The sequence below is a fragment of the Martes martes genome (assembly GCF_963455335.1).
Source record: "Martes martes genome assembly, chromosome: 12".
Taxonomy (NCBI): domain Eukaryota; kingdom Metazoa; phylum Chordata; class Mammalia; order Carnivora; family Mustelidae; genus Martes; species Martes martes.
The window spans coordinates 53,588,205-53,610,332 of NC_137900.1; the positions used below are offsets into that span (position 1 = coordinate 53,588,205).

Sequence of the window (22,128 nt, forward strand, 5' to 3'; positions counted from 1 at the left end):
CCGTAGAGTGATGGGCACAAGCAAGGAGAGCCTGAAGAAATGCAAAGGTCAAAGAGAACGGACATGCAGGAAGAAGGACCTCTCGAGCTTTGAAGCTCACCTTCTAAGAGTTTGAGCACAGCCTTCCTCTAAACTGCTGGAGTTTATTTGCTATTTTGTTTTTCTCCATAATTTCCTTAAAATAAAGAGTCTTCCCTTTAGGACAATCTTTCTAAGAATGGTAGGAAAAAGGGCCCCGTTTTTTTTCTGAAACACTTTTCTGCTGCTAGCCAGGCTATTTTGGCAAAACTTCCATTGGTAATCGTTGCTTTCTCCATCCCGTATTCATGTGTCAGTTGTATCTGAACTCTAATAATTATCAGGTGTCTTCTTTGAACCCTCAGAGTCTCCCACCCGGCCCTAATGCAAACACATCTTAGGAGCTACCTGCCATGACTGGTATAAGAATGAATGGTGATGATTCGTACAGAAGGGGGAAAATTATACTTCTCAAAGGGCTTCTAAACCAAGAGTTAAGGAAAAACAGACAGATGCACGTATCCAAAGCAAGGGAGCTGAGGCTTTCGCACTCCTGCTCCTGTGAAATCCATCTGACAAAAGCATCTGTGAGTAGGTTGCAATGCCGGGTGAGGACCTAGTAAGAGCGCTCAGCCATAGTAGGGATGCAAATGTCTACTGAATCAGATGGAACTCACCCCCCCCACCCCATGTTTTCTAGTGTATTCCTATTGCCAAATTTGAGGAGACAATCTTTACTTCCCTCTCCTTAGTATATACTGAGTCTTCCCTGGGAGACGAAGTCTGGTCAGGAACAAAACTGTCTTGTGGGACAATTGGCAGGTGTGAATTCTGCATCAAAGAGGCAAGAGCTGTCCTGTACCCTTGACTGGTCTTGTCCAGCTGGAGGAGACAGAGCTCCCCCAGTTAGCCCTTCTTCCCCAGATGGATGTTGAGCTCAATTCTGGAACCTGGGAATCATGACCTGAGCCAAAGGCAGACGTTTCACCAACTACGCCACCCAGGTGCCCCCAGACTCACACTTTCTACACTGTGAAAGAAACATTCGTCTCACCTGGTGTCACTTCCTCGCCACAGTTTCCCAAGGGTCCTCTGGGCTTTTCAAAGTCTGCTTATTGTGTGATCCTTGAGGTGGAAGCAACCCGGTCACCAGGATAGCAAGTGAGCCACCTCAAAGGAGGAACAAAGGGGCCTATAACATAGAGATGAAAAGCAGAGGCTCTGAAGACCGACTGCCTGGGTTCAATTCCCAGCTCCACCACTAGCTGACTGCATGACCTTGAATGAGGCTTACTCCTCAACCTCAGTTTCCTCATCTGTAAAATGAGAATAACAACAATGGTATCTATTTCACAGTGAGTATTAATTCAGATATTCCAACTCAAACGGTTGGCAGGATGCCTCGCACTGAGTGAGAGTGAGGACTGTCCCTGTGTGAGCTCATCCCTGCTCCCCTGCACGCAGCTGTCCTCCGTCTCACATCTGGCACAGTTGTCACCAATGGTTCCCTCGAGGAACGGTTGTGAGAATGGGTTGGAGGCTGTACATCAAGTCCAAGAACTGCGCGTGGCACAAGTAGATTAAGTCCCAGTCCTTCTCCCCCCAAAATGCCTTCCTAATTCCCCTGAAAGCTCTCAGCACACCCACCTCCTCAGCTCCCAGTTCATTCCAAACACAGCACCTCGGGGATCTATGAGGACCAGAAGAGGTTCACGTAAAAACCATCACATTTCTTTCCCCTTCTTCTTGGCAATGGGGGAGGGGCCTTAGAATTTTCCTCTCACATTTCTCTATCCAAGTAGCACAGAGTCTCTTTGCAGTCACTTAGGAGGGATAATGCAAATTCCAATTAAATCTCATGAGCCCAGGGCAGCACAATCTTTTTTCTGAATGCAAAGAGACCACATGGCAATAACTGGTTTATGACTCTTAGGGACTTTGTGGACTTGCCACTTTGTATTTATTTCAAATCCATAGGCTCACAGGGTTGTGGCAAATTCACAGCCCAGAGAATGCCCTGCCAATTGGTAAAAACAAAACTATGCCTTAGGTTATCTGCACAACCTCAGGTATCTCGTGCCAAGGCCAGAAGTGTGAAACGGGGCTCACCTTTTGAATTACTTTCCTTTAACTTCCATGGTTCGATAGTTGGTGAATCTAATGATTAACCACTTAAAAACAAAAACCAAAAAAAACCAACTGCCCCTCTCTTGACATGCTGCCTCCTTGTATATTTTGTAGTTGAATCACTGTGTGGACAATGTCCATGAAGTCCTAGGAATGGGAAGGTACAAGACATTCATTTCCTCACAGCATATTTATTTCATTCAGCCTTAAAACATAGGATGGAACTATGTCCTGACATATTAAAGATCTCCCAGTGGAACCAGGAACTAGAGAACATTTATGGTCTGTGTAATTCCTGGTGACCTCAAAGGAGTCAGGTGGAATGGAATGGATGCTGCTTTCCAAATGTAATGTGATTCCTACTCATTCCTAAATTAGTCCATGGAATACATGTATTCATAGGTCTCACAGTCACATAGTGCTCTCTGTTCTCTTAGTTACATACTTCTAATTATTCACAGAACCATATATTTTACATTAGAGCTGAAGAATTAATGCCAGTTAATTTCTTTAGTAGAGAAAGAAAATCAGCAAAAATTAACTGTGATAGTTCTGCAAATATCTTTTCTATTTTTTAGATTTTTTAAATTTAATTTTAAGAATATTTAATTAAATTTTTTTTTCAGATCTGCAAACTTCTTATGGTCAAAGCTATGTTTTGGGTGCTCATTAATTCTTAAAAGTCTGCTTGTTTCCCCTAAGGATGAGTGAAATCATGCTTCCCCCCCCACCCCCTTCGGAGCAGGGAGCCAGACCTAGCAATTTCTTAGGTACCATTTTAATTGATCGTAGGAACACCTTGCTCCCACTATAAGTGATTCCTCCCGGACTCATAGGTGGTCTTCCTGTCTCCTGCCCACTCACAGACTCCATTCTGGCCTCTGGTCTTAGCCTCACGCCACTCAACATTTTGTGGACTAGCCATTCTGACCTTCTTGGTGTCCTCCTGTTAGATCTGTTGTCCTGGCTCACGTCAGACTCAGGGTCTACTCTGTATTTGTGAATGCTGCACATCTTGTGAATAGAAATACTTTATGATCGCAGCTGGACTGGTCATAGAAGCACTAATGCAATCACACTGACAAATGACCAAAAAGAGACTGAAAGCTGAATTGCTCCACCACACAGAGCCTGTGTCCATAGAGAAGGAGATAATCTGAAGAAGAGCTCAATGCTTAGAGGGTGCAGGTGTCTCCTGTGGCTAAGTGAGGGCCCTGAAGCACACCTGAGGGGCATTAAGCCCTAGCTCCATCACCTTGCTGTAACTTTGGGCAAATTACTTGGATAACCTTGACTGTAGGGTTAAACATGGAAAGCCAACCTCACAGGGTTGCCATGGGCATTGAATGAGATTATCCATGTAAAATGCTTAGAGTATATGTAATCTAAAGTATACAGTTAATAAATGTACACTTCCTGGTGTATCATCAAATTAATATTATTACATATTGCTTTTTATTTATTTCTCTTTGATAGCAGACCTTATCTGCCATGTAAATCCACTCATTCATTCATCAAAGGTTTATTAAGCAACTACTGTGTGCTAGACACTCTCTTCTAAGTGACAGGGATAGAGATCCCTGATAGGAAATTTATATTCTAGTGGGGTGGGGGATGGACAGGAAACAATAAAAAACCTAATAAATAAATATAATATAAATTATATAATATATGTACATTTATAAATTGTATATGTATAATGTAGTTTTTAGCAATATCAAGATGTGTACATCATTGTAGAGACCTATATACATACAGTCAGAGCACAGTTATTTGTAACATTGTTTCGGAGTTAATAAACATACTATTCTGTTGATACCTTTCCCCGGCTGCGTTCTACATAGTTCTTGAAAATGCCTAGACTCTTACTCTTTGCTGATCTGATACTATGTGAGGTCATGTCTCAACTGTACGATATGATTTCCTTTGGAGCAGATATTCGACTTAATCTAGTGTGCACTATTATAATTATAAACTCAAAGTTTATTTAGATTGAACCATATTTCCTCATTTAATTTTTAATCAATTAAGTACTGGTAATTTGTGCTTGGTTTTTGTGTTCATGAAAACTCAGATGAGGAATGCTGCATAAAAACAATGAGAAGTTTCCATTAACACACTGTGTTCTGAAATCTACGTCACAATGAAAAAACAGAAAAATTGGATAAAAGATATGATTGTTATAAATGACACTACCACTGCTTTTCAGTGACATTTTTATAATTCTGGTCAATGTAGCAATGAAACTTGCCTGGAAGCAGAGTTGAAGTTAAAGAATTTAAAATAATTGAAAGATTGGATAGATGTAATGATCTGCTTATTGTCCACAGGAATATCAATTTTTGCTGTTATTGGGTGGAGGGATTGAAGGCATCTGATCTGAATTTATTACCCTCTAAAACAGTTGACTATTTATTATCAGGAATACAATGTAGGTTACTAGAAAGAACACAGTAATACAGCAGGTAGTCAGTATGTGTAAGGATCAACGGAACGGGAGCTCGGGAGACCTACCCGCCCGAGAGTACAATGGTAACTGACAGTCACGGGTCTGGGACACCGCGGGGAGTGGGGAAGACATTGGTAAATTGGAGAGACCATGCCCCATCTACACGGGTCAGCCACCTCTAGCTAATTCCTGCCCCACGAAAACAAAAGCCTGGTGTTGCCAGATCTTCTGATTTGGTAAGAGGAGCCAGAAATTCTGACTTTTAGGCATCAAATTTCTCAATTTTTAAACGTTGGCAGCTAGTTAAAAAAAGAAAAATGAACTGTGTTAGTCTAACCAAACATGCCTGCAGGCCATATTCAGTCCGTGGCCTGCCTCTCTGTCACATCTCCGTGTACATTTCAGACAGTGGAACCGAGAAGGAGAAGAACACTTTATATTTGTGCTGGGGTTCCAGAAGCCTCATTCCTCACGCTCTGTCTAGAAATCACCTCATCACAAATAGCTTTTGTCAGATAGAGTATTCGATTGTTGTTATTAGCAACAGTGGCTATTACTGGAATTACAATTACTCTAAAGTGGCTATAAATGTGCTAATAACATATAAATAGAATGTATATATTTGTCTTCCAGATATATTAATATTTTTATCACGTTTTGCAAAAATAATTATAAGCCATACAGGAACAAATCTAGAAGTAGTTGCAGTTCAGAAATCCTAGGCACAGAACAATTAAATAGAATACTCAGGGTTTCGCAAGGAAGGCAGTGGCAAACCTGAGGTTAACACTCAGGTTTATTTACCTGATTGATGAACGATTTCTCTTGTCAGGATGTATTGTATTTACATGTGAGGTTGTCATCAAATTTAATACTGAATCCTACTGCAAGAAAAAAGAGGCACAACAGTCCTCTGTGGACAGTTAAACTATATGCAAAATGTTTCCTCCTGGGAAAATCTGAAAAGTATAAAGGGACTTCTGTTAGACTACAACTATGCACATGTGTGTTCTCAAACACATACTGAATTACTTTTTGTAGAAGTAACCATTTTCTTTTCATTTACCTGTTCCGAGACCACTGCAAGACGAAAAATGTACCTGTGAAAGAAATTAACTGAGCAACACACAAAAAAAACAGAACAGGTGATGGTTATGTGTCTTTTATTTGTGACACTGGGATTCCCAAGCTCACATGAATCAATTTCATAAATATCCTTTCATTTCCTCTTGCTTTTCTAATTGATGTAATTGTGTTAGTTTGTTCTTAGAGTGAAACCCTTAATTTAATCACAAATGGAACTAAAATATACTAAACATTCTTTTTTCTGATGCAGTTAGAAAAGATATAGGAAAACCTTGAAATTAGAACACTAACAGCTAGTAACACAGCTTAAATGTCAGATTAGAAATGGACTCTCCCCTCTACAAGTTACAAAAATCCTTATTTATTCATCAAAAAATTCCTATCCAGAATTAATAACCGCCCAGAGGGAAACAACCTGTTGTAAGTTTTTGGTTGTTGACATACTTTTTAAAGCAGGAAAGAAACTATTTCCAAAACACTTTGTTTGGCTAATTCTAGGAGAGAATTACGTATTTTTTTCAAGGACCAAAATGATCCAAACACAAATGATGACAGTATTACCCAAATAACACATCTGAGCCCTTGTGATTTTGCCTTTGTACACATTTCTTGAAGACATGGCTCTACTTGTTCCATGATATTTCTTAGACTCACAGTGTGATACCCACGGGGTGTGGAAGTGATGGAAAGTCGGTGACCACAGGGAATGATGTGCTTCCATGAAGAACCAGATAATGACTCGGCCTACATCACCACAAAAAGGTGAGAGGCACTCTCCATCCAAGTCTCTTAACGCTCCGCCAAGTAAAGAAGGGATTAAAACAAAATAGTGTGATCTGATGAGGCCTGTTAAAGGTAGATATGAAGGCAACTCAGGAAGATAAACCAAAATGGTTGAATATAATGTAGACATAGATTTAGTGTGGACTAATAGAAAAGAAAATTTATAAAAGTCTAACAAACAAGTTGGGACTTAGCAAAGACATGACAGTTTGGAGAAAGCATGTGGTACAACCACTGTTAGTTGCATCCATAATCCACAGGGACATGGCAAGTCTAGTTCGAATGCAGGTGCAGAGATGTTAGCCACTGGGCAACAAGGCTTCCAAATCCTGCCCTTGGAGAGCAGAAGGGAAAGGAGGCTAAAGGCCATTTGCTAACAGTCTTCAAATACTTAACGGATATGCAAATAAGGCTCTCATTTATTATGCTTCCTATCCTAGATAATCCTTGGATCTTTCTTAATGTGAGACCCTAGGAAAGGTGTGCTGAAACCCAAAGATCTGGCTCAGGTTAAATGGAAGGATTACAGATGTTGTGAAGAGTTCTGTGGGATATACCAAAGGATGTTGTGGAATGTCTATGCCTGAGGCTGTGGAGAGGAGGAGGAGGTTTTCACCGGGAATGTCACTGATACAGGTTGGGAGGGTGGAAGGACTGGATTAAGAAATCTCCTGAAGCTGCCTCCACTCATCCTAGATGTCGGAAACGAGGGAACACCCCAGCAAGAGAGAATTCACAGTGAAGCAGCAGAATCTGACTCTAGATGAGTATTTCTCAAACGTTTTTGGTTTTGCTTTTCATTATCATCCTCCTAAGGAACATTTTAGGAACTTTTATGCTTTTTTTTTTTTAAAGGTTTTATTTATTTATTTGACAGACAGAGATCACAAGTAGGCAGAGAGGCAGGCAGAGAGAGAGAGAGAGGAGGAAACAGGCTTGCTGCTGAGCAGAGAGCCCAATGCGGGGCTCGATCCCAGGACCCTGGGATCACAACCTGAGCTGAAGGCAGAGGCTTTAACCCACTGAGCCACCCAGGAGCCCCAGGAAATTTTATTCTTAATCATCCTCATGAAATTTTAATACCACAGAGACACTTTATACCTACTATGGCCCTTTGAAGGGCCACACCCCCCTGTTATATCTAAGATGACTCCCCACATCAAAAAAACACAAAAAACACAAAAAAACAAATTTTGTACCCTTGAGCAATCACCTTCAATGAGAATACACACTCTCTAAAATAAACCATGGGTCTGAACTGGAAGTTATTTAGAATGGGAGCAAAAAAACAAAACAAAACAAAACTATATTCAACTCTGGCTACAGGGACCATACAGATTCTCATTAGCCAGTACTTCTTCCTTCCCCTTCTAACGTAGTGCCCTTCTTCCTTCCCCTTTCCTCTGTTAAGTGGGAAGTTATGAATCCTCTATCATTGCTGTATCATTTAACTGCAATGGTTATAATCTTTTGGAAAACCTGGACCTCTTTGAGAATATTAAGAAAAGAATGCACATCTGCATAGCCTCAACCTCTATAAAATGTGTGCGTGCTGAATTTAAGAGCTTCCTAATGAATTTTTTACCTTTATGATGAATGGATCAGGTCGACAACACCTGAACTCAGGGGCCAAGCTCCATATCATGAAAAGGGATGACGAGACATTATATACTTCCTGACAAATGTAATAGGAAGGACACATCACTAATGTAGTATTTTTCCTTAAAAAATATGTTTAACTGAGTCTAATAAAGAGGAAACAACCAGGAAAAAAAAAAAATCCAGATCGTGGAACATTCTACAGAAAACCAGCCTGAAATCCTTAATAATGCCAGTGTCATCACACACACACACACACACACACAGCATCACCACCCACCACCACCACACCACACGCATACCTAACAGGAGAACTCTAACCCATTAACTAAAAAGAATGACAACAAATGCCACGTGTGATTCCTAATTGGATCCCGGATAAACCACCACCACAAAAAGCTATAAACATTTTGGGGGCAAATGACAAAGTATTTTAAAGTTTTATCTGCAACATACTTTGAAATGGTTCAGCAATAAGAATGCACAGTTACAGAGAAAGAGAAAATATATGGAAAAAGTCAAGAATTTTAAAAATGTTAACAACTGATGCATGTACGTGAAGGGGACATGGATGTTCGTTGTAATCTTTTTGAAATTTCCACTTTGAAATGTCTTAAAATAAAAAAAAGAGAGTGGATACGTGTGTTACCCAGCTAAAAAAAAGTAGTGGGAAATGAGGGAGAGCTCATCAGGTGAGGAGGAGGAGGCAGCAGGTCAGGCTTAGACCCAGGAAGCCGGAGGGGCCTGGGCCACTGCCAGGGGCTCAGCTCCCCCCTTTGCAATGAGATGTACTTAGGATGTCATCAGGTCAAAGAGATGAAAATTACCTGTAATGATTCTCTTTAGAATTTGCCAAACAAAATTCTGCAGGACTAGGAATACTCTAATTAAAAAATAACAGTGGTTTGCCAGAACTTATCCTAGAAAAGCTGATGAATGCAATTAGAAATATAACCAGGAGGAAATTGTGCCAAGAAGCTTAAAAATTTTTGGTCTTTTAAATTGAATGGCAATTTCATACGCACGAACAGTCAATAGAAAAGAACCTTGAAAAGAATTAATAACAAATGTCTTCAGAGTCCAGCAACCAGCTTGATCAGGCATCACTGAAACGCAGGAACATGGTCAACTTTTTAATGCAAAAATCCTGTGGTTTTCCACGGTGGCAGAACGTCGGAGTTCCTCCGAGGGCATGGGTTCCACACGGTCATCTCTCTGTCCCTCCGTCTGACATCCCCACGCAGTACTGACCGCGTGTTGCATAGGCCGGGAAGAGGGGGTCTTATTTCTTTATTCTCTGGATCCTTAGGACGGTCAGGCATTTTTTTCAGCCAAAAATGAGGCTGAGAAGAATCTTAGTTTATCTTACTTTCTTGGAGTTACTTAGGAAGCCAAAAAGGGGAGAGGGTATGTTGGTTGTTGACCAGAGCACAAAAGGATGGAAAGAGGTAGCAGCACTTGGATTCTGTGAGACGACGTGGACAAGACGGGAAGCGAAGGTTGCTTTGCTGGGTCAGGGCAGGGTGCCACGGTGCCCCGACAGTAAGCCCTTTCTTTGGACAAGGAAAGATTTCACACTTTCTAGGCTCCTGTGGCGGCCATGAACGGCTTTAATGCATGACATATAATGAAACGAAATCGGAGTTGTATAGGGATGCTTTAATCGGTGTTACATTAAAATACATGAATACATTCTTATCTATGTCCCTCCACCAACTGCTGTTTTGTCAAATTCGAAGGATCCCTGGGAGTATCATTAACCCCTCGCGACAGGCTCTCGGGAACCCCACCAGGTTTGCGAATGAAGCAGAGAAGGCAACGTTTCTTCAGCGAAGACTCACTTGGGTTTCAAAAGTCAGGATGTGGCACAGACTGTGCTCTTCTGTTGACTGGAATGGGAAAACTGGGAAGGAATGGAAGAAGGAAGTTAGCTCCAGGGCCACTGTTCCCTTGGCAACGGTGGCACAATCCTAGGGGCAGAAATTAATTTTGTGACCCAACACAATCCAGCCGAGGGAGGGTGGGGGACGTGTAGAGGAAGAGAAAGAAAACACAGGCTGGACCTGGATGTAGGCGCTCGGAGGGCCAGCTGGGGAGGCTACGAGCCAATGAACCAGCTGTCTGAGTTAAGTGCACCAAATAAGCAATTGCACTTCTGTTTTTTTTCACTGAAATTTTCATATTCTGTGGAGACAGCCATAACTCCCTCCCCTTTGGTCAAGAACAAACGCTGCACGAATCTGTCTGGCTCAGGGCTTCTGCGGATCGTTCCTGGTCATTTACAACTTCCTTTTCTTCCTCTCTTCTGGGAAACAGGAAGGAAATACCTTGACTAGAAAAGACAAGGAATGGTGTGGTTGTAAAAAGTACATTCTGTTCAGAGTTAACTGGTAACGCGTCAGCTTTCTGCTAGCGACCGGTCTCCCCTCTGTCGTTAAGGTTTGACTGGGGTCATGGAGTGGGAAACCGTGTTGAGGCTGTGGTGTGGGTCTCAGATCTCTCCTGGCTCCAGGCCCTGCGCAAAGTTAAACCACTGAATCAGATCAGGGCAGGAGCTTTGAAAGGAAGGTTTGTTATAGAAAAACTCGCTGCTCATCCAGAGTTCCAAAATTCCCCCGGTACTTAGAAACCATGTTACGGAAAAGTCGGCCAGCTGACAAGACAGAGTGGGAAAGTACAAGTGAGTGTCTCAGTCTCAAAACCTGAATTCCAGTAAAGCTTAGGCGGCAGGTCCCAGCAGAGCTGTGACGTGCCTGTTAAGTGCAGAGGCTTTCTGGGGGCAACTCAGAGCCAGAAGGGGCCAGGGGCAGTCCTTGCACGCTGTGGTCAGACAGGTCCACTGGTCGTGGCTAGCAGCACTCAGAGGGTTAAGAGCACACGGGGTGAGTGGGGAACGTCTCTCAGGAATCCTGGCTCGTCTTCACCTCTCCTGCTCCTGGAAGTAGGCATGCCATTTCAGCCAGGGACGGCTCCCTGCTCGGGACTCCCGGAGGAAAGAGCTTTCCTCTGCTTCCGAAGGCAAGGCAGGGGCGTTAGTGACACATTCTGCTCGTCATCTCTTTCTGGAAAGCAGGGAGAGAGGGATGGTTAGGCGTAACAATAAGCAAGGCCTTGCTGAAAGATTCTAAAAATACCCTCACAACCCAGGAGCCTTGAACAAGGACTTGCAAGCACGGCCCATGGAGAAGGCTCAGCATGCACAGGAGTTTCATTTGGTCTGCAAGTTTGGGTTTGGGGTTTTTGTTCTGATCAAGCAATGTTAAAAATAACAACAAACCAAAACACTTGGCTAACTTGCCGAAACTCTAGGTTATTCACTCCCCCACCCCCCAAAATCCCAAGACGTAGAGCCACTGGACAGCTGGAGTTGAAGAACGGCTGTCCTCTTCAGATGGAGATGTGCTTTCCAGTTGGTCCCAGTCCCCACCACTCCCAGCTGTCTCCCCAACAGGAGCCAAGTATCACTTACTGATTGATGCGATCATTGGATTTAGACTGCTGTTTTTCTTACAGAAGAGAATAGTTTCTCTTTATCTACGTTTCAAACAACGATGGAAAAATGAAGGATAGAGGGGCGCCTGGGTGGCTCAGTGGGTTAAAGCCTCTGCCTTCGGCTCAGGTCATGATCCCAGGGTCCTGGGATTGAGCCCCGTATCGGGCTCTCTGCTCAGTGGGGAGCCTGCTTCCTCCTCTCTCTCTGCCTGCCTCTCTGCCTACTTGTGATCTCTCTGTCAAATACATAAATAAAATCTTTAAAAAAAAAAATGAAGGATAGCATAAGTGGGTATAAGACAAGGGAAATGGGAGGGAGGACTTTTCTGAATGCGCATGAATACACCAACGCGTCTGACCTGCTCCCACCTGGCCTTTCCCTCATCTCCATCACCTGCTTGGCTCCTGTGAGGATTTGCAGACCCCAAATGTGCCATCTTTTCTCTTTCTCTGGACCGCTGCAGAGGTGAGACTCTTGCCTGTGGCATGCTCCTCCCCTCTCTGCCCTCCTGAACTTAGCTAATCACCATTCATTTCCCCAGCTCAGGCAAGAGGACTTTCAGGATGCCTGGGAGGCCCTCCGCTGTTCCTGCCCCCAACACTGTGGAGTTCGCTGCTTCTTCCACCGGCGCCAGCCTGGAGTCTTGCTTACAGTGAGCTGGTTTATACGTCTGTGTGCGTGTGTGTGCATGGACCGTGGGCATGTCTACTGGCCCTACTAGACAGTGAGTTACCGTGTGTCAAGAAAAGGAACCCTCATGGGCTCACCACATGTGCACTCATCTTGTCTCCCCAGCCCCAAAACAGTGCCCGGCACAGGACAGCCACTCTGCTTTCAGCTCCAAGAACGGCCTAGAGGGCAGGCTGGGAAGGAGCCCTGTGCTAGGCAGCATCCGGGGGACATGCTTAACATAATTTTATGTAGATGAATGAGCTGCTTGCAAGTCTCACCTCCCGCAGAGCTGATGGCAGCTGCCCCCTCACTCGCATGCTCACCCTGGATCACCCCAGCCCATAGAAGAGAGAACATCGGAGCACAAGGAGTTGGAGAACAGAAGTACCCAGGCGCTTAGAGACTCTATCAGACAACCATACCAATGTGTGGGTTAAAGAAATGACAGAATATACATGGCATATTCTAGGCATTTTTGCATCCTTGTAATATTATTAAACACAGGCAATCACATACAACTACGTATACTGAAACACGAAATGACCATTTCCTTCTCGTGACTTGTACTACGTGCCAGGTGCCTGGGAGATGAGAGTGCTGTCTGCAAGGAGCTACAATCCGTCAGAAAGAAAGAAATGTGGATCACTAAAAGGCACAGTAAAAGACAAGACACAAATGCAAATATCTGGAGGAAGGGAGACGACGAGGCATGGTGGCTCCAAGTTTCAGCCACTGTTAGAACCCACTTCTGCTCTCTTTACCTTCCCATATGACCGCCCTGAGTCTTCGGGTCTTAGCAGCCTTGCCTTTTCCTTAGGGATCCCCTCCCTAGGCTCTGAGATAGGGCATATCCCTCTTTCCTGCCCTTCATAGCACCCTTCTTCACACCTGGAAGAGCCCATTATTTCTTTCATTCCTGCTTCCCGGCCATCCCGTTTCAGATCCTAGATGACCCGCAAAGGAAGGGGCTGTGTCTGCTCTATTCCCAGTATTTGGCAACTGATATTCAATAGATGTTTGTTTAATGAAGCAATGAATGGGCCCTCAGTCTCCTCATCTGTAAAATGGAACGATGAGACGACCTGAGAAGGTGACCGGGAAGGTTGGAAGTATTAAGATATGTCCAGACTTGATGCACATTAATTCCTCCCCCTCAGAAACACATACATGGCAACAATCACTCCAAGCCACAGCAAGAAAAGGCTTCAGAAGACCTCCCTGATAATATTTCCATATAGATGGACCCCCAAATTTAAAGAAGGAGTCAGATGATGTGAGGTGGTGAGAAGAGGACTAGATGGCCCGGGGGAAGAGTGGCCAAGGCGGAGCCCTCCGTGGTCTGGTGTCGCTGTGGCTGGAGCAGAGGAGCCAGGCCAGAAGCGAGGCGTGGGTTGGAGAGACAGGTAAACACACATGCCCAAACACAGACCCACACTCCTGGTGTGAGGACTGGAAAGGAACAAGGACAATCTTAAAATGCATTTGCTGTCCCTTTGATAAGCTTCCAAAAGTCCTCCTGCTTTTGGTGAAGCTTTGATGACAAAGATGGGGAAAATAAGGTGGGAGCGCAAATGTGTACACGTGCGTGAGTATTCGAGTCGGCAAGAGAGACCAGGGGTGGGGGAGAGATCACGGCCTGAACAGGATTTGGCCTCATAACTAATTGTGTCCTTATTTGCAATGGGTTACTACTCTGGGAAAGAAAGGAACTAGCATCTGTGAAGCACCTCTGAGGTGTCAGGCGCTTGGTGGGGGTAGGGGGAGATGTCATCGGGTCTGTAAAACTCTAAGAGAAGGAACTATGACCCCGTCGGACAGCAGAGGGATCCAGGCTTCAGAGCAGAAGGGACCTGCTCAAGTCAAACAGGGCAGCTGCAGAGCGTGACCAGTAACAGTCACTTCCATCCAACAAAGCGCAGCTCTCCCTTGGTCCCAGTGTCCCTCGGAGCTCTGCAGAGATCCCATCCCGTAACTCTTACACTCACACTGTGAAATGAGACTGGTTGTGCTCATTGAAACAGGCTCAGAGACAGAGAGTATCTTCTCAAAGTCACACAGAGAGGGGCGGGGGTGGGACTTAAATTCAGGTCTAACCAAAGGCAAAGGCCAGCTCTTTCCACTTACGTAAACCAAGTGATCTGTGCTTGAAAGCCTCTGAGACATTCTTATGAAGATACACTCAGATGGTACTGACATACATTAACTGACATATGTTCATTATAAATGGTTGCAGTTATTCCTGGATTTTCAAAATGATGAAGATATGTTTTCATTACCCAGATGGATGCCACTTGGAATTACAGGTGCACTGAGTAAATACTAAAACAGTTATGCCATTAGAAATATGGAAGAGTTAAGCACACACAGACACACACACAGACACTACAGACACACGTGCACAAGGGAGCACTTTGATAGAGGACATCGGACTTAACGAAAGTCACTGACTTAGTCTGTGAGAAGCCAGGACTGGTGCTTTCCTCACTGCAAATGCTTTCTCGCCTCCAAAGGAAGGAGAAAAACTGTCTACTGGGATGCCTCCTAACATTCTTACAGAGAAAGAATGGCTGAAATAGCAGACCAGGAATTCCCAGACAATTCCGTGTCAGGACAGCTAGACCCACTCTTCAAAGCTGTATTCTAGCACTTTCCCACTGGGTGGTGCAAATGAGCTGGGTAAGAAATAACTGGTGCTTGTGGGAAAAACTCCCAAACCAAAAAGCTGGCCAATACTGTCTTCCAAAGCTTTCTTCCGAAGGCACCTAGCAGAACCAAACACATTCCTTCTTATCCCAGGGAGTGGCCTAAACAACATCTACCCAGGTTGTTCTTAAAGAATGAATCTGCCGCTGTTGGGGTGACCGAAGTGGAACGTGTATTAAGGCAGACCACTGAAGAATGCCGAAAGTGCCCAAAAAGCTTCTCCAGAGATGATGAGATTTTTCTGAGACAGGTTCATAGGGACTGTATTTAGCTTAGCTTGTCTAGGAAGATGTTTTTAAGCACCTGCATTAAAAAAAAAATCCATCCCTAATAAGGAAAAGAGTAATAAGGAAAAGCTGGGTTTTGTTTGGCTCACCCAGTATTATTTGCTTTAAAGTAAGGAAGTAATTGATTTTGTAAAGTCCCTGGTTCCCCACTGTCAACAGAACAAATTCCTTACTCCAGGGCCTGGCAAACAAAGCTGTTCACAACAGAGACTGGTGCCCTCTGCTCACCTCCTGTTGAACCCCCACCCACTCACACACAGCCCCACCCCAGGCAAACCGGACTCTTCCCATTTTCCACAGGATACGGTCTCTTAAGGTTTCTAATAGTTTTTCTAGCTGTTCCTTCTATCTGGGAAATGCCTTCTGCTCTTCTGTGCCTGGCAAATACTGACATCCTTCAAGATCCAACTGTCAGCTCCCAGAAAGGGTTCATTAGCAAGCTGATCAGTTTTTCCCATTGCGCACAAATACCATATCACTTTCTACCAGCACTGGAACTCATCATTAAGTTTTTGCCTGAATCTGAGAAGACCCTTACAACTTTGTTGTATATTAATGTGATGGAAGTATTTTGGTCAAGTCATTGAACAGTAGATATAGTTTGATATAATTATTTTGGGAAAAAACAGAAATATAAGTCCACTGTGATGAATTTATCTCTGGGTGAATGAAATGATGTATGTGTTCTCTTCCTGACATCTGCCCTTAGCATATCCTCTTGGATTTTGAGATTTTTTAAATACACATGTAATTTTTTTTCTAAGAAAATAAGCTCCAGTAATTAAAAAAAAAAAAACAACAAAAATAGAAGTAGACCAAACCTCCAAATTGAAATCTTATTTAGTTTTAAAAATAAAGTTAAAGTGACTTTTGGCTACTTTTGTGTGGAATGGGGGTGGTGGATGAAATCGGCATGTCTACATAAGATATTCAAGCTCTTCTGTTCTAAACACTTTCAAACTGAAATAGAGATATTTCTTAGCCATTGCAATAAGTGTTTGGTATCTGTAGGACAAACCTGAATGTACTCTGAAAGTCTAAACTTAGTCTTATCTGTGAGTTTACCCATTTTTAGAACCGGTAGTGGAGGGCAGGGAGTAGGTGGTCACAAAGAGAAGTAAAATGACTTACTTTAGGTCCCACAAGTAATTTCTAACCCAGTAATGGCTACCGGAGTCCAACTGACTCTTAGCTTACTGCACGACCCATCATACATTTTAGTGATCTACTTTTCACATAAAATAAAGGGAAAACATTGACGAATACTAGGTGTCAATCATCATGCTGGCACAGCAATTCTACTAAGTTAACATTAGAAACCAGAAAACCAGCTCCAAAAAAATGGTGGCATGATCACAGAATCACCGACCACTGCTGCCGCCGGGAGGACACTTGGGTATTGTTTAGTCTAAGACCTTCACTTCAGAGACTCAAAACCCAGATCACGAGAGCGGTGCCTAGCCACCTGAGGGGGTAAAATAATTAGCGGCAGAGCTCGCACCCCTGGCCTGTGGGCTCTGGACACTTGACGTTGATCTGAAAAAGGCATCTGTGTAAGCAAAGGTGTCTCGGAGTTGGCTAAGTGTGATTCACACTGGGTAAAACCCATCCTGCGCTACTGGCTTTCGCTAACCAATACTCCTTCAACAGCTCTGCAGAGTTTTCAAACTAAGTCCCAATTCTAGCGATCAATGCTTGTCTTGACCTGGACCCCCCACTCTCTCTGCTGCCTTGTGACTTCCCAGCTCTCGTTCTCGCCTGTTGAATCCATGGCATCCAGGAATCTCTCCTGTGTGTGCTTTCATTCGTTCCTCTTTCCCCAGAATACCCTTCTCCCAACTCCAACATCCTTCAAGGCTCTTGGGCAGTATGGTCCTCTTGAGGGACACCTTCTCCTACTTCCCTCCTCACCCTGACCCCAAGGAGGTCTTCGGTGTTGTACTTCCGGTTTCCCATCGTGCCCGTCGCACCCTTCACCATTGTTCTCTGACAGTTTATTCCTTCCTGGGGTCCAGCACGGGGCTGCCACTGAAGAGGTGATCCCCATCTTGGGTCTGTTTGGACCCTGGTGCACTATCCCAGACACATACCAGGTGCTGGAAAAATATTTAATTAAACTAAAATCCAATGAAGAAAAAACAATGATTAGGTCTACAGACCCAATAAAATGAGTGGTGGAGGGAAAAATGCCTTGAATACTTCCTATGGTAGAGGCACTTGGTTTAGTTTGTGGACTTCTTTTCAAAACTCTGTGAAGTAGGCACTGCTTTTCTATTACATGGATGAGGAAAAGGGGAACTGAGATAACTTGCCCATGTTCACAAGCGGGAGAATCGGGATTTGCACCCGGGTGGACTCAAGAACAAAAATAAGCCAACAAACTAAAAACATACTGTTCCCATCACTCCACTGGGGTGAGAAAGAAAAGCAGTGAGGCCTTTTGTTTTTCTAGCTTTTTAGCATGTATTAGGGGCAGAGGTGTATAACCACAGCCTCCTGAAGCCTATTGTTTTAAATTCCCCAGCTCTGCTAATTCTGAGAGAGGAGGAGGAGGAGGAGGAGGAGGAGGAGGAGGAGGAGGAGGAGGAGGAGGAGGAGGAGGAAGAAATACTGGAAACAAAACTGAGGAAGAAGGGGAGCACAGAGAGATGAAAGGAAGGTGGGTGTGGAAGCTCCGGAGTGTGTAAGGAGAGAACTCTGGGCTAAAAACTTTCTAGAGGGGCACCTGGGTGGCTCCATGGGTTAAAGACTCTGCCTTCAGCTCAGGTCATGATCCCAGGGTCCTAGGATCAAGCCCCGCATGGGGCTCTCTGCTCAGTGGGGAGCCTGCTTCCCCATCTCTCTCTGCCTGCCTCTCTGCCTACTTGTGATTTCTGTCTGTCAAATAAATAAATAAAATCTTTAAAAAAATAAAAACTTTCAGGAAACGATCTTTATGGAAACAGCGGCCCCCCCCCCACCCGCCACCGCCCCAGGCCACCATTAAAAACCCAATGGCTTCAAACCGGGTAGTTGAAATGCACAACTTAGTGTTAGAGTTGGCCCTAAGATGGCAGTAAATTGACTCCCAGCTAAGAGCGCTGGAGCGCATGTGCGCACACACCACACACACACACACACACACGCACGCACGCACACTTGTGCATATACGCGCACACACAAGGGCGCACTTGCCTTTTCCAGTAACAGAGCTTCGTCCACGCCTTTAAAAGGCAATATGTTAAGGTGTGGGTTGCTGAAAGAACACCAAGGAACAGTGAGCCCACCGGGGTGACCCCGGCAGGTGTGGTGCTCCCTGCCCACCGCCCCACCACGCCCAGCAGCGAGTCCCCCCCTCCCCACCCAGTGACCCGCCCTGGGTTGGAGCATGGACACTCCTGGCCTCTCATCAGCCCCAGCCTCCTCCAAGAGAGACGGGAACCTGGGGTTAGAAGCAGCATGAAGTACAGGGTCAGCGTCTCCGGCTGGGCTGGAGGGTGAGGGTATGGGGAACGGATCGGGAAGAATTTCCTTCCCAACAGGGAGGCTGGACCTTCTGCGGGTGTTGGCCGGGTCAGAAAGAAAGCTTTCTGCTGTGGCTTTCATCCTGCAAATGCCATTTTTTTAGAGACTTGAAAACCTCCAAGTTGTATCCATATTATCCATTTGTTTCTTTTGTTATTGGCTACTTTTTTCTTCCCCTAAAAAGTGAGTGGTTTGAAAATGTTCACCGTCTTGAAAATTCTATTTCTCTGAGAGTCTTGCCCCTTTCCCTCCTCCGTTCCAAACAACGGTGTTGGTGGTGTCTGCGCCAAGATTTCACCAGAACCGTGGTAATTCCCCTGCCCCTCCGGGGTCCCCAACTCCTGCCAACACCCATTTCCCTCCGGTCATGCAGCTACACTGGAGGTCAAGCAGATAATGTGTTAATTCCTTATCTCCAGCTCTGACCCACTGGTAGCAAAGGCAAGTCCCTTTGGGACCTGTTCCTGGAGGAACAAGGAGAGTAAGTCCCAAAACCCTGAGGCCCTGAGGCAGAATTCCAGGAATGGGCAGATGTGGCCCTGAGGGCTGCGGATTCAGAAGAGGAAGTGGTATTGTGCTAAGGCGTCAGATTGTAAGCATCGGCCTCGGCCTCGGCTGCTGTCCCGGAACCATCCAGTTTGCAGGGCTCAGAATTCCTGTGATATCACACTGCCCTGTGATACCAGTGTGCAGCACACACTACTCCCTGCCGGTATCATCAACCGTGATGGCTGGAAAGGTGCTGTGGAAAATACACAGGGGCATAAAACGTGCGTCCACTCCTCTCCATCAACCACCAGATAAAGTCCCAGCAAGTTAAAGAGACTGCATGTATCTCAGATCTACCTCCTCCTTCTCTCTTGCCCTGCACGCACCTTGCTTCTGGCTGTTTCTGTATCTTTGCACACTTGTTTCTTCTGCATGGAGGGCTCCATGCCCTTCTCCTGCCCAGAACACTCCTGTTGAGTCTTTCGTGCTCTGCTCACAGGTCTGTGAGGCTTACACACTGCCTCAGTGGGAGACAGAGTGATTCAGAGAAAGGGACCAGGGCGCAGGGAAGGGAAAGAGAGAAAGGATCTCAGTGGCTCTAAAGCTGGTTGCTGAGAGTGTGGTCTGGCAGCTGGTTCTCCCTCAGACAGGGGTGTAGTGCGGTTCTGCTCTGAAGGGCAGTGTCAAGGGGGAGCCCAGGAAAAACAGCCGGCTGCTTGCCGAAGGGAAATCCCCAGACCAACAGAGAAGAAAAACAAACAAGCAAATGCAAAATACCCTGGCTACTCTGCTGCTCATTCCCCGTGGGAAAGCTGGACTGTTGACAGTGGAAACCACAGGGGGGGAGGGGCGCAGCTCCTGCCTGCCCTCAGGGCACAGGGAGGCTGCCAAGTCTCAAGACCACAGTCCTTGAGCTCACCTTGGAGAATCTCTGTGGCAGCCTCTCCCTGACCAGGATCTCCTACTCCAAGCACTTGTTTCACCCTCAAGGCCTTTGGAGCAGGAGGATGCAGCTTCTCTCCAGCGTCCTGTAGGAGGGAGCTTGTGTTCGGAAGGGCAGCTTATGACCAGGGAGTCAAGAGCAGGTGTGTTGCGCAAGCATCAAGTACTGGGCCTAAACATTTTCTTAAAACTATTTTTCTTAACATAGTTATGTCTCTTTAATGGGAACTGGGAGAAAGAATTCCAGTGGGAGACTGACACCAGACACCTTAAATTCTTTTTGGAACAAGGCTTCATATGTAATAACTAACTTGAATGAATGAATGAATGAATGAGTGTCAGGTCACAAAAGATGGAGGGAACAAGACGGGAAAATGGTGCTAAAAGGCTCAGTGAGTCAAATATATTGTGTTCCTAACAGTAGTATCTATCATGTCTTGCGCCTTTTCTAGGCCAGACGCTGTGCTCGATGCTGTCTGGATATTCTTTATTTCATTCAGCCCTTACAGCAGTCTTAGTGGTATTATCCTCATTTTATAGATGAGGGAACTGAGATTAAGTATCTTGGTCAAAGTCACATCGCTAGTAATGAGGATAGCCAAGGTGGAAACTTGATAACCCATCTTCCTAACCAGTTACACTGTATGGCAAGGCCTTGGCTGAACAGATCTCCCTTTATGCCTGTAAGTACTTTGAGCGGAGTCTGCTTGAGTCAGGGGGTGTACAGAGCCAGCGCTAACCACGGAACCGGGACGTGGCCGGTGGAACCACTCACGGGAGGCCCACAGTCAGGGCCCTGCTAGCATCCCAAAGTCTGAATTCTTGTAAGGCAGGCGGGGCAGCCAGACTACAGAATTTTAAAAAGAATTCTCCCAGTTCAAAGTATACATGGGCTCCAACCAGCACACAGGAATTAAAAATGTTCTTTCTGCTTTCTTTCAGGAATGTGGGTGGTAAATAAGCCAAAAGAAATAAAAATAGAAACAGGGCAGGCCAAACCTCCCTAAACAGGAAAGAACAATATTTATTTGATTAATTCTGTTCCTAAAGAGCAGCCCACATTACCGATATGGAGGGCGTTCCCCAACGGAGGGGTGTGTGTGTGTGTGTGTGTGTGTGTGTGTAAAAGTGTGCACACGCCTCCAAGTACATGTATACATACATATGGATAGATAAACACACAGACCTGCCACCCACAGAGAATATTTATTCATCTGATACAAGAATCAAACTGCTCTTCTTTTCCCAAATCCTGCAAGCATTAAAAATAAGTCACTTTATGTAAACATACTCAGTCTCTTGATTTATACTGATTCTCATAAAGGCAGAGCTGCACATTTTTGAAACGCTCTCATTTAACCACAGGAGATGGGTTATGGACACACTCCATATGCGGAGAGAGGCTGCCTTAGCAGGCATCAGGAAAGCAAGCGCATGAATCAAAATGCTTCATGGTCACTGCATTTCTCCAGATCTCTTCGCCAAAGCCCTGCAGGGCCCCTTCTGCCACACTGTGCGTTTGGACATCCTGACTTATTCTGGGAAGGGAGCTACCATGTTCCCTATGCCATCCTTCTGGCTGGCACACTATTAGCTCCTGACCCTAACAGCGCGTGCGTCCAACCTGTTTCCTGGTCAAAGCGATGCTCCCTGTAACCCAATGAGGCCCAGTGCCGGCCTCTCGGGCTAGCAGCTGCCCTGCCCTCCTCCTTCCCATCTCTGCCAGCCCACGTCCCCCACAGCCTGGCTTGAGGTCCACACTGCCGTAACGGGGCTGACTCCCTCCCTCCCACACCCTGCATATGCCAGCACAGCTGGACTGATTTCTGGCAGATGTTCCTCATGCCCCTGGTTTTGGGATGAGCAAAGGAAGGCCGAATGCACCCACTCCCTCAGAGGGTTGTGACAGATTTCAATATGGCCCTGTGGCCAGCCAGCACAGTCTTTAAAGACTGGATGTGGGCGGAGGACAGGGT

General features: G+C 45.2%; 1 protein-coding gene across 1 annotated transcript in view; it reads right to left on the minus strand.

The window, feature by feature from the left end:
- Positions 1-9,702: 9,702 nt before the first annotated feature.
- The window catches only part of MOB3B (MOB kinase activator 3B), a 196,624-nt gene continuing 184,198 nt past the window's right edge, over positions 9,703-22,128 (minus strand). The window contains exon 4 of the mRNA XM_080820804.1: positions 9,703-11,124. Coding sequence (XP_080676930.1) covers positions 11,095-11,124 — 30 coding nt within the window. The 3' untranslated portion in view covers positions 9,703-11,094. The remainder of the gene's footprint in view (positions 11,125-22,128) is intronic.